Here is a 14,392-nt window from a genome sequence, read left to right on the forward strand (position 1 = left end):
ACATAATCTGGTTTAGTAAAAAACTGGATTAAACCACAAAGATCTAATTACAGATAACCAGACTGAATATGTGTTATCACTCGGTGTTTCTTAAATCAGACCAACTATTGTCTGCAGCTGTTCTCTAATAGCAAAGATTCCAAACTTAGTTAAAAAAAAAAAAACTTTTAAAGAGCTACAAAGTCAGACTCCAGTCATTTTTAGCAGAATTTTAGGGCACGCAAGCCCACCTGAGAAGCCCAACATCCAACAAAGGTTCCTTAAACCACACAAAGTGTTCCTAATGCCTGATTTTTATTTTTCAAACTTTATTGAGTTTGACACTTTTTTTTTTCCAGCTGTGCTACCCAGCAAGTGAGATCTTAGCTCCCCGACCAGGGATCAAACCTGCACCCTCTGCAGTGGACTCAGGTTATCTCAATCACTGGACTGCTAGGGAAGTCCCTGATGCCCCAGTTGTAATCCTAGCTAAGAAGTTCATAGTAAAATCTCAACCCTTGACGAGTTCTCTCGGTTACAGGACAGAAGGCTTGGGAGCAGCTGGAGAAAGAGGGAAACAAGCAGTCAATCTCATTCATAGTCAATCATATGCCAAGACAAAAAGCTAGGGCTCAGATCCACCCGATTTTAATGCCACAAATGATTACTGCAGTTTTCAGTAAAACTGCTCACAGACTGAGACAATTTCATAATAGCTAAAATAAAGTGCCTGCCTCACTTTCCACCCCTTCAGACCAAACCCTGCCGGCCGGTTAAGAGATCTGAGTTACTCTGGTCCGACACTGAGTTCGTAGATGCAGGAAATAGGACCTAGCGACCTTAAAGACTTACCAGGGGCCTTTCGCTGAGGTAGTGCTAGATCGAGAGGACCAGAGGCTGTCTGGCTGGTTCTCAGGACTCCAGGTTTAAGCTGAGTGGCAGCAGGGGAGGAGGAGGAAGGAGAGGAGGGAACTGGGAAGCTGGGTGGAGAGAACAGGGGGAGGGGCCGGAAAAGCCCGGCGGGCTGGGCCAGAACTCTTCCCCTCCCCTCCGAAGTCAGAGGGTCTTTCCATTCTTAGGATTTCCTCCCCACCCCATTTAATCAGGTCCTGATCGCACCTCAAGCCAAGGTCGTCTTTTTGGAGTGGAAAGTGAGAACTGAAAGGATTATAGAAGCTAGGGATGCCCTCCATCCCTTCTGGGAAAAGGAGGGACACCCCAGTTCATCTTAATCAGATGCAGCTCCTTCCTTGGTGTTCCTGTGTGAGCATACATTCCTAGGCTGCCCTTGGTTTCTAGCTGCCTTGGACCTCTCTGCTCCTTCACAAGACAATAAATTAGAAACTTCTGTGGCTCTAAAAGAAAAAGGGCATGTGCTGTGCAGCAGACAAGTGCTCAGCATTTTACTTATACAAAAAGAGAAAGAGAGAAAAAAAAAGGATGTCATTCAATTCTTATAGCAAACTGAGGTGTAGGAGCTGTTTCTAACTTACATATACGGAAACTGAGGCTTAGAGAGGTCACCTGGCTGCCTGCTGTCCCACCAGAGTTGGTACATGGGCAGCCAGGGTTGGGACATAGGCCAGTGTAAAACCATCACATACTTAGAAACAAATCAACAGACGTGCTCACTGGCTGGCCCTAGACCTGTGATGTGCAGTAATAAGGTCAGGACCTACAACTGGATTCAGTTCCAGGTCTCCATGTTTATAGGACTTAGCTAAACTAACCTATGTAAGCCTCGGTTTCCTCATTATAAAGACAGGGATACTGATGTGTTTTCTGGCATTCTTGGGAAGATGCTATGAAGCTATGTTGCTATGAAGGCACCTGCCTATGTTCATTAAATGTATTCTTTCCTTTCTGATCACAGCACAGAAAACCAACAATTACACCAAACACTTTACTTCAATCATCCTCAGAACAGGCTAGGGGTGGCTTCTTAACACTGAGAAGAATCCCCAGTGGGTGATCTAGGTTAGAGTTGCCAGATTAAACATTTAGAACACACAGTAAAAAAAGTTATGCCTTGTTTATTTTATGTGTTCAGTCTGGCAATCCTAACAGTTGGTAATAAACCACATGGGTAAAGAACTTTGGAAGCAGCTTGGCAAGTTCCTAGTTCTACGTGGCTTTAGGACTGATTCAACAGAACCCACGGTAACTGTGGAAGTGCAGCCTTGAAACTTGCTCCTCCAACATCATGACCAATCCGTGGAATTTGTATCAGACCCTCCTTATCTCTGCATTCTACCAGAGACAAGAAACCAGCTTGTGTTGTGGGAAACACAGTGTCCTCTCATCTAGAATTCCTTTGTTAAACTCTTGTCTGTTGTCTAACTTGTAACCAAGGACAAATTACTCTGTCCATCTACATGCTTGATAGGGATCAACTGTCAAACTACTTTTTTTTTTTTAAGATCTGAAGAATTTCTTATAATAATGAAAATGTGATGAGAGATTATTTTTTTCTAAACATTAGCCAGCTTGCCAAGAACTCTGATCCTGTCTACTTTGAAACTTCACATCTTTTAGAAGAAATATAATCTACAAAAATGACTTAGGCTGAGAATGAGGTTAACACAAAAATCTGTAAATATTGAAAATAAAAACACTTCAGAAATTCAGAGAGACAGAGGATAGAATGGTGGTTGCCAGGAGTTGAGGGGAACCCAGTGAAACCCCAAGGTCTGAGCCAGGGCTGATGATATTCCACTGTTGCCAGAAATGAGAATTACAGGTACCAGGCACAGTTCTAACTCTTTTATGGGCATTTTCTCTCTTGATTTTCATAATGGCCCTAGGAGGTCTAGGTTATGTTATTCCCTGGGCCTTGGACCTGGGAGATCATGCATACTGAAATCAGAAAAAGGCTAAGAGGTTCCCAGACATATAGGCAAAAGGGCTTTTTTGCAGAATTCTGTGTGGTTCTATCTTCATCAATGGAGTACCTGTTTAGACGCCTACAAGAGGACCTTTTCTTTAATAATCCATCTAATACCCAGGCCTTACAGTTTTCAACAACCAGGACCAAGCTACACAATTTGCACGACCCAGTGAAAAATTAAAATGTGGAGCTTCTTTGTTTAAAAAATCATGAGGAATCTCAAGATGGCGACAGAAGAGTATCAAACTGAGCGTGGGTTCCTTCTGAGCAGGGGGGCCTGTGTGACTGCACAGGTCACACCCTGGTGAAGTTTGCCCTGCCAACAGCATTTTTCCCTGGTAGATTTCCACTGTCTTAATTGCTTCCTTTCTGCCTGCCCAGCCTCAGGCGCCTGTGCCCAGAACTAAATGAGCCTGTTCACAAAGGCACACAGACCCCCGGAGGCCAGCAGGTTCTGGATAGGGCCCCCCACATGCTGGGGGGGAATCACAAGCTTGCTGCCTTGTTGCTCTGGGGTGGCAGGGAAGGGCTTTAAGCCTTGGTTTGGGAAGTTTCTGTTAGGTCAAGTGGGTAGTGTTCCATGAATCTTACATTCGTTTTGAAAAACGATGCAGTGTCAGAGATCTGTAGGTCACTGTGCTAATCTATGAGTTTTTTAACAGGACAAAATAACATTTAAAAAAATTCTGACATAAGCACTGTATATTCATTATCAATAAATGAAAACACACTGACATGTGAAGAAGGCAAATTGCAAACATTTCTATCCCACCCATCCCACGATAACTCTTAGTCATGACAATAGTATCGGCTTCATTTTTTTTTTTTTACCTCTACCATAAACTGGGCAGTGTACAATGCACTATAATATTGTTTTGCAAATTTGAAAGTTGCTAAGAGAGTAGATCTTAAATGTCCTCATCACAAGAAAAAAAGTTTTGTAACTATGTATGGTGATGGATTTTAACTAGACTTTTTGTGGTGATCATTTTGTAATAAATACAAATATTGAATCAATATGTTATATATCTGAAACTAATATATGGTTACAAGTCAATCATACCTCAATTAAAAATTTTTTCTTACTTTTTAAAAAGAACTGTAATTATTCTTATTTACAGATGGGAAACTGCAGTGGAGAGATGTGCAATAACACAGCTAAGATTGTTCACCAGTGAGAAGCAGGATCTGGAGCCAAACTCAGTTTTGCCTGACTTCAGAATCCACTCTACAGCAGTCTTTGTAGTGGGGAGTCTTTAGTTGTGCAGAAAGAAAATACTACAACTTCTAATGATACTTTCTTTGTATGTATTCTTTGGACATGTTACTCTGTGTCATTGCTTTTGATGATGACTCTTTTCTGAGTATTTTACAATATACATGATGTTAATATAGTTCTCCATGTCTACAACTATGGGCTTCCCTCGTAGTGCAGCTGGTAAAGAATCTGCCTGCAGGGCAAGAGACCCCGCTTTGATTCCTGGGTTGGGAAGATCTGCTGGAGAAGGGATAGGCTACCCATTCCAGTATTCTTGGGCTTCTCTGGTGGCTCAGCTGGTAAAGAATCTGCCCGCAATGCAGGAGACCTGGGTTCAATCCCTGGGTTGGGAAGATCCCCTGGAGAAGGGAAAGGCTACCCACTCCAGTATTCTGGCCTGGAGAATTCCATGGACTGTATAATCCATGGGGTTGCAAAGAACTGGACACAACTGAGTGACTTTCACTATCAAATCTATAACTGTATAATGAAATAAATAATTAAAAGTATACAAATGAATGGGGCTGTATGAACAAAATAATTTAGAGGTTACCACACTGTGCTATAACTTACAGACTAGTTTTTATACATGTATCATATATTTGAATACATTGGCATACTTTTTTTAATAAAAAAAGGATGATACATATGTTTTTTTCTATTTTCTATATTGTAATCATTTTTCCATGTCAATAAATATTCACCCACAAAAGTATTCTAATATAAGTTACTGAGCTTCTTAAGTGTTACTTTTGATAAGATCTCATGATTTAGAACAAGGATCTGATATCCATCCTCCATTCCAATGCGTTCATCCCACCCCCACTCCAATGAATGGTGGAGTGTCTGGAAGCCAGGGACTCTCTTTAAAAATACATCTTCCTTCTCAAAAGAATTGAAATTCAGGACTCAAAAAGATATTTGTGTTCGTATCAGTATTATTCATAAGAGCCAAAAGGTGGTGTAACCCAAGTATTCACTCACAGATGAATGGATAAGCAAAAGTGGTAAATATATAATAGTGGAACATTAGTCCTAAAATACAGGAAATTCTAACACATGGTACAATATGGATGAAACATGAGGACATTATGCTGAGTGAAAGAAGCCAGTCACAGGAAGACAAATACTGTATGAGTTCACTTATATAAGGCATCCAGAATAGGCGAATTTGTAGAGACGGAAAGTAGAATGGTGACAGTTAGAGGCTCAGGGGGAAGGAGAGAAGGGTTATTATTTAATGGGTACAGAGTTTCCATTTTTCAAGATGGAAGATCTTGGAGATGGATGTGGTGATGGTTGCCCAGCAACTTAAAATGGTTCAGATGGGGGACTTCCCTGGGAGGCTGGTGGTGAGCAGTATGCCCACCAATGCACAGGACATACACTTGATCCCTTTTCTGGGACGATCTCACATGTCTCGAAGCAACTAAGCCCGTGCGTCACAACTACCAAAGTCCACAAGTTACAGTCCGTGCTCCACAACAAGAGAAGCCACCACAATGACAAGCCCGCACACTGCAACAAGGAGTAGCCACGGTTTGCCTCAACTAGAGAAAGCCCTAGCGTAACAACAAAGACCCAGCACAGCCAAAAATAAATAAATTTAAAAACAAAAAAAATTAAGATGGTAAAACAACAACCATGCATCTCAGTATACTCGACAGACTTAGTGGCAAAGTCCCAAGCACTAAGTCTTCATTCTGTACTAGGCATCCCGCAAGGTGCGTGATCTCATTCAATTCTCACAACAAATCCCTTAAAGAAAAGGGACCTTAGGGAGGTGGATGAACCTAGAACCTATTATACAAAGTCAGTCAGAGAAAACACAAATATCGTAGATTAATGTGTATATATGGAATCTAGAAAGATGGTGCTGATGTACTTATTTGCAGGGCAGCAATGGAGTGCAGATGTAGAGAAAAGACTTGTGGATACAGGCGTTGGGGGACCGGGAAGGAGAGGGTGGACAAGTGGAGAGAGTAGCATGGAAACACTATCATAAATAAAATAGATGGCCAGGAGGAATTTGCTGTATGACTCAGGGAACTCAAACCAGGGGCTCTGTGACAACCCAGACGGGAGGGATGGGGTGGGAAGTGGGAGGGAGGTTTGGGGGTGGGAGGACATACTTATACCTATGACTGATTCATGCTGATATATGGCAGAAACCAACACAATATTGTAAAACAATCATCCTTCAGTTAAACACAAATAAATTTTTTTAAAAGTGACCTTAGGCTCAATGGCTTGAACTGGCTCAAGGTCATGTCACTAGTAGATGAGGAAGACTTGTCTCACTCAACTCATGCCTGCGTGTCTGAATCCAGGGCCCAGAACTTCCCAGTGTCTCTTATAAAGGATGTAAAATGACTGTGGCTAAGTAGTACAAGACCGGAAATTTAGTCTGCCTCCACCACAGCCCTTAGTGGTCCAGAGCCTTGTACACTGTAGGCATTCAGTGTTTAATCTATTGAATACAAGGGTGAATAGGGTCCAGCAATGAGAAAAAGACCAAGCATCCCAAGGTCACTGCTGATGGAGTGCTCATTTCCTGCCTTCTCACTCTTAAGCTATCTCCTCAAATGACTAATATTAGACTTGGGGCCGCGCCACTGATAACACCGCTTACCAGAGAGTCCACTGCCTGCTGCCCTCACTGCCTTCCATCACGGACAGCAAGGATCTGTGGAGGGCTCCTGATACACGTGTAAGTCAGAATGGTACTCTGAGATGGTAGGGGAGGTCTGGGGACTGTAGGTCTGGTCCTGTCAACCTGAATTGTCATGGGTATGTCACTTAGTTCATCATGCGTGAAATGAGCGTTCCAATGCATAATATGGGGGCAACGCTAATACTCTATGTGCAGAGCAGATGAAAAAGCACCCACTGTATGGGATGGATGATTCTTTCCAAATTCAGGGCTCTTCAGAAAAAGCAAGTTCAGAATTTGATGAACGTTTACCCTAAGAGCTATTGGAATTATAATTGAGAGATGTAAGAATCTGACAGGCAGTACAAAGAAAAGGAACTGCTTATCTTTTAAAAGAATTTTAATACTGAGCTTTCACCAAATAAATAAGCCTCCACTTCACAAGGTGAAGCACACAAAACACTGGTCTGGGAAGAGGCTCGAACATCAGGGACAAGAAAGTGTGGGAAACACTGTGTGTTTTCTTCTGGGAGATCTGCCATGCACATGAGTGGATTTGAAACTGATCAAAAAGAACTTAAACTCTGTTGAGTTTCTTTTTAATTTATCTATTTTTAATTGAAGCATAATTGCTTTATAGTATCTCTTGGTTTCTGCTTTTAACAATATAGTTCCCATGCTTATTTGTCTGTAGCTCCCTACTTGTTGTTATCTGGTGTGTTTATTCAGTGTAACAACTCAACATCTGGAGAAGTCATGGGGAAATGTTAAACCATAATATGAGTAATACAATGTTACCCACACAAAGTTTCTTAATCTCAGTTGTAACGTGGGAATAATAGTCCACCAACCTCATGAGCAGAGATGACGATTAATGAGTTACTGTTTGTAAAACATGTAAAACAGCCTGACACATAGAAGTATTTACCAATTACTAAATATAAATACAATGTGAATGTGCTGAACTGATTGATAAAAGAACTATATGTGTAAAATCAAACCTTAAAATAGCCATAACACCAAGAGAAAGAAAAGTCATCTCTTACTAGGTTTTTCACAAAAGCTCTTTGCTGATTCGTTAAAGTTCTGGCGTGAAATCAGACAGAAACATTAAATTTGTGTCATGTCAGCCTTCTTTATTCTGTCAGCATGGAAGGTAATGATTCTTACAAGTTTAAGTTTGTGTTAGAATACTAAAAGGAGACTCCTGACGAAGGTCAGGAGCATCAGGCAGAGTCCTAACTGGGCCACTCTTGAAGTCATGTGACCTAGACAGTCCACCGCTTACTCTCTCCACACCTCAGTTTCCCTGTCTGTAAAATGGGGATACCACTAGTGCCTGTCATCACAGGACTGGTGGGAAGGTTCAGCGGATTTACACCAATAGCAATAGTAAAGCCAGACAACAGAGACAAAGCAACTGAGTTCCAGATTCCAGAGAAGTTAGTTACCCACAGTATTACAGCAGGTACCTGGGCCTGGATTGGAACCCAAGCAATTAAATCCCAAAGCTCCCCTTCACATCTGCCTCCCATTGATGTAAGGACATACTCAGCATAGCGCCTAGCCCATGGGAGCCGCTTTTTTTTTTAAAGAAAAAAAAAAAAAACATGGTCACTGATTTTAAAGGTCCCAGAAACGGAATATTTTAGAGCTTTCAGCGCTCTAGAGGTGTAACAAGTAGAAGGACAAGTTCTTTAAAAGTCTTTGATTTTTTTTTCTCTCCCTTCATTAACTCCTCTCAAGGCATCCAGAGAAGTTCCTTTCCCATGGGAAACAGCTGCTATTTTTGTAGCACAGCTGTAAATTGTGCATTATTCCTACTCATGTGAAGCTAAGTGACAATATGCTATCATTCTGACCCAGCACTAAAATGAAATTGTAGTCACTTTTTCTTATAAGCAAAAGTGCCCTAAGTCACATAGTTTCTTGGTAATTTCCACCTTTCAGGATCTTAAAAAAAGAAAAGAAAAGAAACACCTTGCTTTTACAAAGTCATTTGCTGCTGGCTGAGTGATAAAACCTCGCCGTGTCAGCTTTCAGGAATCCTGTGTTTGTCTGTGTTGTGTTACCCAAGTAGCTTGTTATCTTTGCAGCTTAAGGGCTGACTTGGAAACTCAGGCTGCCAACTATTTAAAGAAAATGGAAGTCCTCATGCCACTATTTTAATTAACTTTCCAGAGAGCAAGGTGTTCTACTTGGTTATGATAGTGTTAACTTAAAATACTCTGAAGGAAAGAGGGCAGAAACAAAATAAGGAGGAGGATTATTGTTTTAAAAGGCATTCTAGGAAGAAGAATTTGAACATAACCATGATGGCAAAACAGTATACTGTATGTAAAGAAAAGAGTCAGGAACAAATATTAAGCAGTATGAATGGTAGATCGTGGGCAGTTAAAATATATTAATGCAGATTATATGGGGCCTTGAATGCCAGGTTAGGGTTTTGGAAGGTAGATGTCTATGCAATGGGAGATAAGAGATGTGTGGAAGTCAACAACAATGATCACATTTATGTCTTAGGAAGATAACGGGGTTATGTGTGGGTATTATGTAGTACACAATGGAATCGGAACAGATCCAGGAACTCACTGACTATGTGAGTTTGGCCTAAAATTTCCATTAATTTGTTAAATGGTGATGATAAAACTGTGGTAGGAACTGAATGAAATCAGGCATGGACTATTAAAATAATGTTATAGAAAGCAGTCAAACAATCAACACACACATGCATACTTTTACAGTCAGGCTGACTGGCGTTCTGATAGAAGGAAAGAAGGGAGCTGTCTGAGGTAGAGGAGATAGGTGGGAGGGAAAAGGGAAAATCCTGAGAGATGATTGAAGAGAGAAAGGAGCTTATACAAGGGGAGGCAGTGGGGGAGTTGGTCTGGGGGTTGCGATGCTGGCGGGTTCAGCTTTAGAAATGCTAAATATGAGAAAGAATGAGATATTTACAAGGATTGAATGGCCCAGAGCAGCCTCAAGAATTAGGTGTTCAATCAGTGTTTTAATTGAAAATGCTACATGGCTTTACTCCACGAGGGTAGTATTTGAGGATCTTTATTGATCCATAATTAAACCTCAGTAAGAAAACTCAGTTAAGTTCTAAAAGCCATGGCATGTAACCCAAGAGAGATGTGGAATTGTCACTGAGGGAGCTCTGGACAGAAAAACAGATTCTCTGGAAGGAAGCAAGGAAGTATCAGGCATGTATAAGTCCCCTTTCAGCACTTCATACTTTACCTCCTTTGAGGAATTTGCCTTTGCTTGTTCCCACTGGAGAAACATCACTTAGAAAAATAATCACAGATAACTCCAATCCCAATTACACAAAGATGTTCATCAAAGTATTATTTATATCAGCAAAAAATGGGAAGCAATACATATTTAAGACAACATGGAAGTGGTAGATTATGTCCATCAATTTGATGGAATATGAAAGTGGCGACTGGAGGAACCATTCTAAGCACTTTATATATATTAATTCAATCAGTCATCATAGCAATTCTATGGGGTATATACTAATAAAAGCCCTATTTTACAGATGAGGAAACTGAGGCTTGGTAAATTTAAATAACTTGCTCAAGATTGCACAGGTAATAACGGGCAGACCTGGGACTTCAGTGAGGCTATCTGGTTCTAATGTCTTCGCTCTAAACAGTATGTAACATTGCCACAAATGCTACTTTTTATTTTTGCCTGATTTTCCTAAATTAGTTTTATAACAAAACTTTGGAGGAAAAATATACCCTCTCCATTCAGGGGAGGAGGAGATCAAATAGGGAAGGAGTGGTGACAATGAGCAAAAATTCTGCTTCTTTATATACCCAATGACAAAAGATCGTATTTCCTATTCTTTCAATCTCATCAGCAATAACTAATGCTCGGACAACAAATTATAATCTACAAAGTCTTTGAACCCATTCATAGCGCCAAAACTACCCGGCCAAGTCTCATTTTCCTTACTCCCAATTTACAGATGAGGAAATTGAGGCTGAGAATGAGCACAGGGCTCATTCAATTTCATGGTGCTGGTTTCATGATTCCCCGTCCCAAGCTCCTTCTACTACTCAGCATGGTTTAGACAATTTCAAAACACTGTCCACCATTTCTCTAGTAATCACTCAGGAAAGCACCAGGAACACACTCAAATAAAGGAAAATGATTGACTTGGGTTTGGCCAGACTAACTCTCCAAACTTGACATCTTAGGGCTAAAAGGTCTGCGCTACCCAAGTACAGTTCTTTTAAAGACTTCTTCTGCCTCAAGCAAGCCATTTTCCCTAAAGGAGGTTTGCGGAATCAACCTTTTTCTCTTTCATTCTTTATACCCATGTAGGTCCCAAAAACCTCTTCAAAGGTTGCCAAGAGATGGGACAGGATGATGATAATGAAGAGGGAAATAATGATACTTTAATAGTTAATAATAACAGCCAAAGTGTATACAGAGCTTGCTGCACGCCAGATACCGCCCTGGGCAATGTTTCCATACAGTTAACCTCACAACAGACCTGTGAAGGAGGTGCCATTATCTTGATGGGAAATGAGGCTCAGAGGGTGTCCATCACATGCTTGACCGGGAGAAAGTGGGGGAGGAAGGGTTAGCAGTCCACAGACAGTGGAGTCTGAGTTGTTGGCTCTGAAAGCCCTCATTTATAAATCAACTTCAGACTCAGCCCCTAGCGAAGGAATTCCTTGCATATCTGATCTTCCTAGGAAATATGGCTCCTCCAGGGAAGACAAGAGTGGAGAACACAGCCTCTCTTGATGTTAACGACCTAGAGACTAATTTATCTTCTTTTTATGCCTTGACATTTTCTTTTAATTAAAAAGAATTATCAGGGAAGCTATCAGGGAAGATTTGCTGGAGAAGGAATAGGCTACCCACTGCAGTATTCTTGGCCTTCCCTTGTGGCCCAGCTGGTAAAGAATTCACTTGCAATGCAGGAGAACTTGGTTCAATCCCTGGGTTGGGAAGATCCCCTGGAGAAGGGAAAGCTACCCACTCCAGTATTCTGGCCTGGAGAACTCCATGCACTATACAGAGTCAGACATGACGGAGTGACTTGCACTTTCAGTAATTTTTATGATTCCTTCAAAGCTTATTTACTAACCTAAAAAAATTTTTTTAATCACAAAACAGAGCTAAAAGGACAATGCAGTGATTGGATCGTGTCATGTTAAGTGGAAGCCTCAGTCATTCTACCAAATTAAATGGGCAGATGTGGAAAGTGCACCGAGTTTCTGAAGTGAAGCATGACTCTGTGACTGCAAGTTTTCAAGCCTGGAAGGCATGATCTGGTTATCAGTCTGTTAAGGAGCACACTAGTCAAAGACTTGGCGGGGAATGAATACTAGTTGATCTGTAAATAATCTACTGGTAAAGTTTACCCGGAGTAGAACATTAACACGGTACAGGCGAGGCTTTCAGCCGGTCATCAGCCTGTGCCCTGTTTCGAATTGGAGGCCTGGCCTCCACCTTTAACCCTTTCTACTACTCCAACGGCAACTATTGCATGAAAAGAACAGAATGGAGAGGACAGAGGAGGGTGAATTCAAATGTAAACACTCTCTGATGATTTGGCCAGTTAGGCAGTTAGGACCAGTAAGTGTCTCGGTGGCAACAATACAACTGTTAGGTCAAGTGTATGAAGGGTGAGGCCCCTTCAGGGCAGCTGCAAAAAGAAAGCCCCTATTAATCCCTTAACTAAGCAGCTGATGGGTTTCATCTTTTTGTGCTTATAGTATATCGCTTCAAATACAGGATTAGTATAAGTTTAAAAAATCAGCACGGGTTACCCAAGCTTTTTATAGATTTTTTTCATTTGCTAACAGATGACAGCAGATAGAACTTTGGAGCATTTCTGAGAACAAGTTCTGTCACTCTGGCTTGGAAAGCTTCATTGCCTGGATTCATTCACAAAAAGAATAGGTTTCTATTTGAAGAGGAAAGAGACCTCCGTCTCTCGCCTAGGGATCTACTTTCTTTTGATTTTGCATCCATTGTTATTTAAAATAGCATTAAAAGATTCAGCGAGTTATTCTGCATAGTTATATCAGAAAAGGAATCATACCTGGTGTAATCCCCTTTGGCTTCCTAAAAAAAAAAAAAGATAGATGATCAGTTTGTACTGATGTTAATCAAGCTAAAAGAATTTTTACTCTTGATCATTCTCTACTCTTAAAATGCCCGAGTTTTGTTTCGAATTTTTTTTTTCCCCACAAGAAACATCTTCCCTATTTACCACACTGGAGAAAAATGTGGCATTTAAGACATTGGTATTATTCATTAATTTTTCTTGTTTTTATCAGACAAGACAAATCTATCTGAAAACGCATAGATGATTATTTCTCCTTTTAAGTTTCAAAGATCACGTGATAAATGCTTGTCTACCAGAGCAGCACCCTTTCTAGTCTGGATGCAGACCTTTTAAATCATTACACAGAAAAACCAACACATGCCATTTACTTTCTTTTTTTAAACCAGCATAGAACCCATTGTTTTTCTACTATGCATGCCTTTAAGAATTAAAGGGCTCTTTAACTCAACCCCAAGAAAAAGTATACAAAAGTTACTAAATTTAAATGCAAATTACAGCTGTTGTGACAACTGCCGCCTCCCAAATTCAAGTCACCCAGAGCTCTTTGCCAGGAATATGGTCTTAACAACGCTCCTTCCTCGGTGAAGTCTAAACTTCATTTTCTTCTGAGACACACAATGCCACATTCTCCCTCATCATGCAAACCACACTAAAACAGAAAACGGTGGCTCACATCTTATTCTGGCAAACAACCAGGCGACTTTAGAACATCAGCTGCTGGTCCATACAAAACTTTCAGAATTTCAGGCAGTTCACAAAACCCAATACACAAAAAGAGCGGGTACAAAGCGGTTTGTCAGTTCTTACCTGTAAAATGAGTGCCGCTAACCTGAAGATAGTTTCGCTGTCTACTTCGATTTGCCCCTGTCAGAGGAAAAGGAAAGCATCACTGAACACAGGCTTCCCTAGGTCGTAGCAAACGGCTGTGGAGTTCGGGAAGCTGTCACAGCTTGGCACCTCCAGTTTACGATCAAATGCAGATCATACCATTCCACAGGAAAGGGAGGGGGACATGGAGAGACGCTTCCAGGGTTAAGGGGAAGCCACAGCGTGTGTGTGTGCGCGCGCACGTGTGTGTGTGTGTGTGTGTGTGTGTGTGTGTGTGTGTGTGAAAGAGAGTGCGCGCTTTAATTAGCTGTGGGAAATTGTGTTTTGAGAGCAGTATTCTGGAAGGAACACACAGGACTGAAAATTCAGACAGACTCTAAATGAATGAATAATTTTTATCTAAGTTCATTTTTACGCTCTGATTTTCTTAGTTTTCCTTCATCATAGCAATTATTTTGGTATACATACACAATGCAAATATTATAAAAAATGTAAGTTCCACTTCTGTGTCAATGAGACTCTTGAATTAATATTTATAGTTTTATAGAGAAAACGTAAAGCCTTAAGAACCAGTTACAGCAAATGCTTAAAAGATTAAAATTCTGTTGCTATATACTGAAGTTTGATGAATCCTAATTTATCCCTTTCCCAGTATTTTATTTTTTAAGATCCCAAAGCAGAATAGGA

The 14,392-nt window shown here is 40.8% G+C and overlaps 1 protein-coding gene across 1 annotated transcript in view; it reads right to left on the reverse strand.

Moving 5' to 3' along the window:
• FRMD4B (FERM domain containing 4B) overlaps window positions 1-14,392 on the reverse strand; it is a 197,891-nt gene that overhangs the window by 65,151 nt on the left and 118,348 nt on the right. Inside the window, exons 6-7 of the mRNA XM_052641757.1 lie at window positions 13,685-13,741; window positions 12,851-12,873 (exon numbers count right to left, since the gene is read on the reverse strand). Of these exons, the coding sequence (XP_052497717.1) occupies window positions 12,851-12,873; window positions 13,685-13,741 (80 nt within the window). The remainder of the gene's footprint in view (window positions 1-12,850; window positions 12,874-13,684; window positions 13,742-14,392) is intronic.

Source organism: Budorcas taxicolor, chromosome 1 (assembly GCF_023091745.1).
Source record: "Budorcas taxicolor isolate Tak-1 chromosome 1, Takin1.1, whole genome shotgun sequence".
In the NCBI taxonomy this organism is placed as follows: Eukaryota; Metazoa; Chordata; class Mammalia; order Artiodactyla; family Bovidae; genus Budorcas; species Budorcas taxicolor.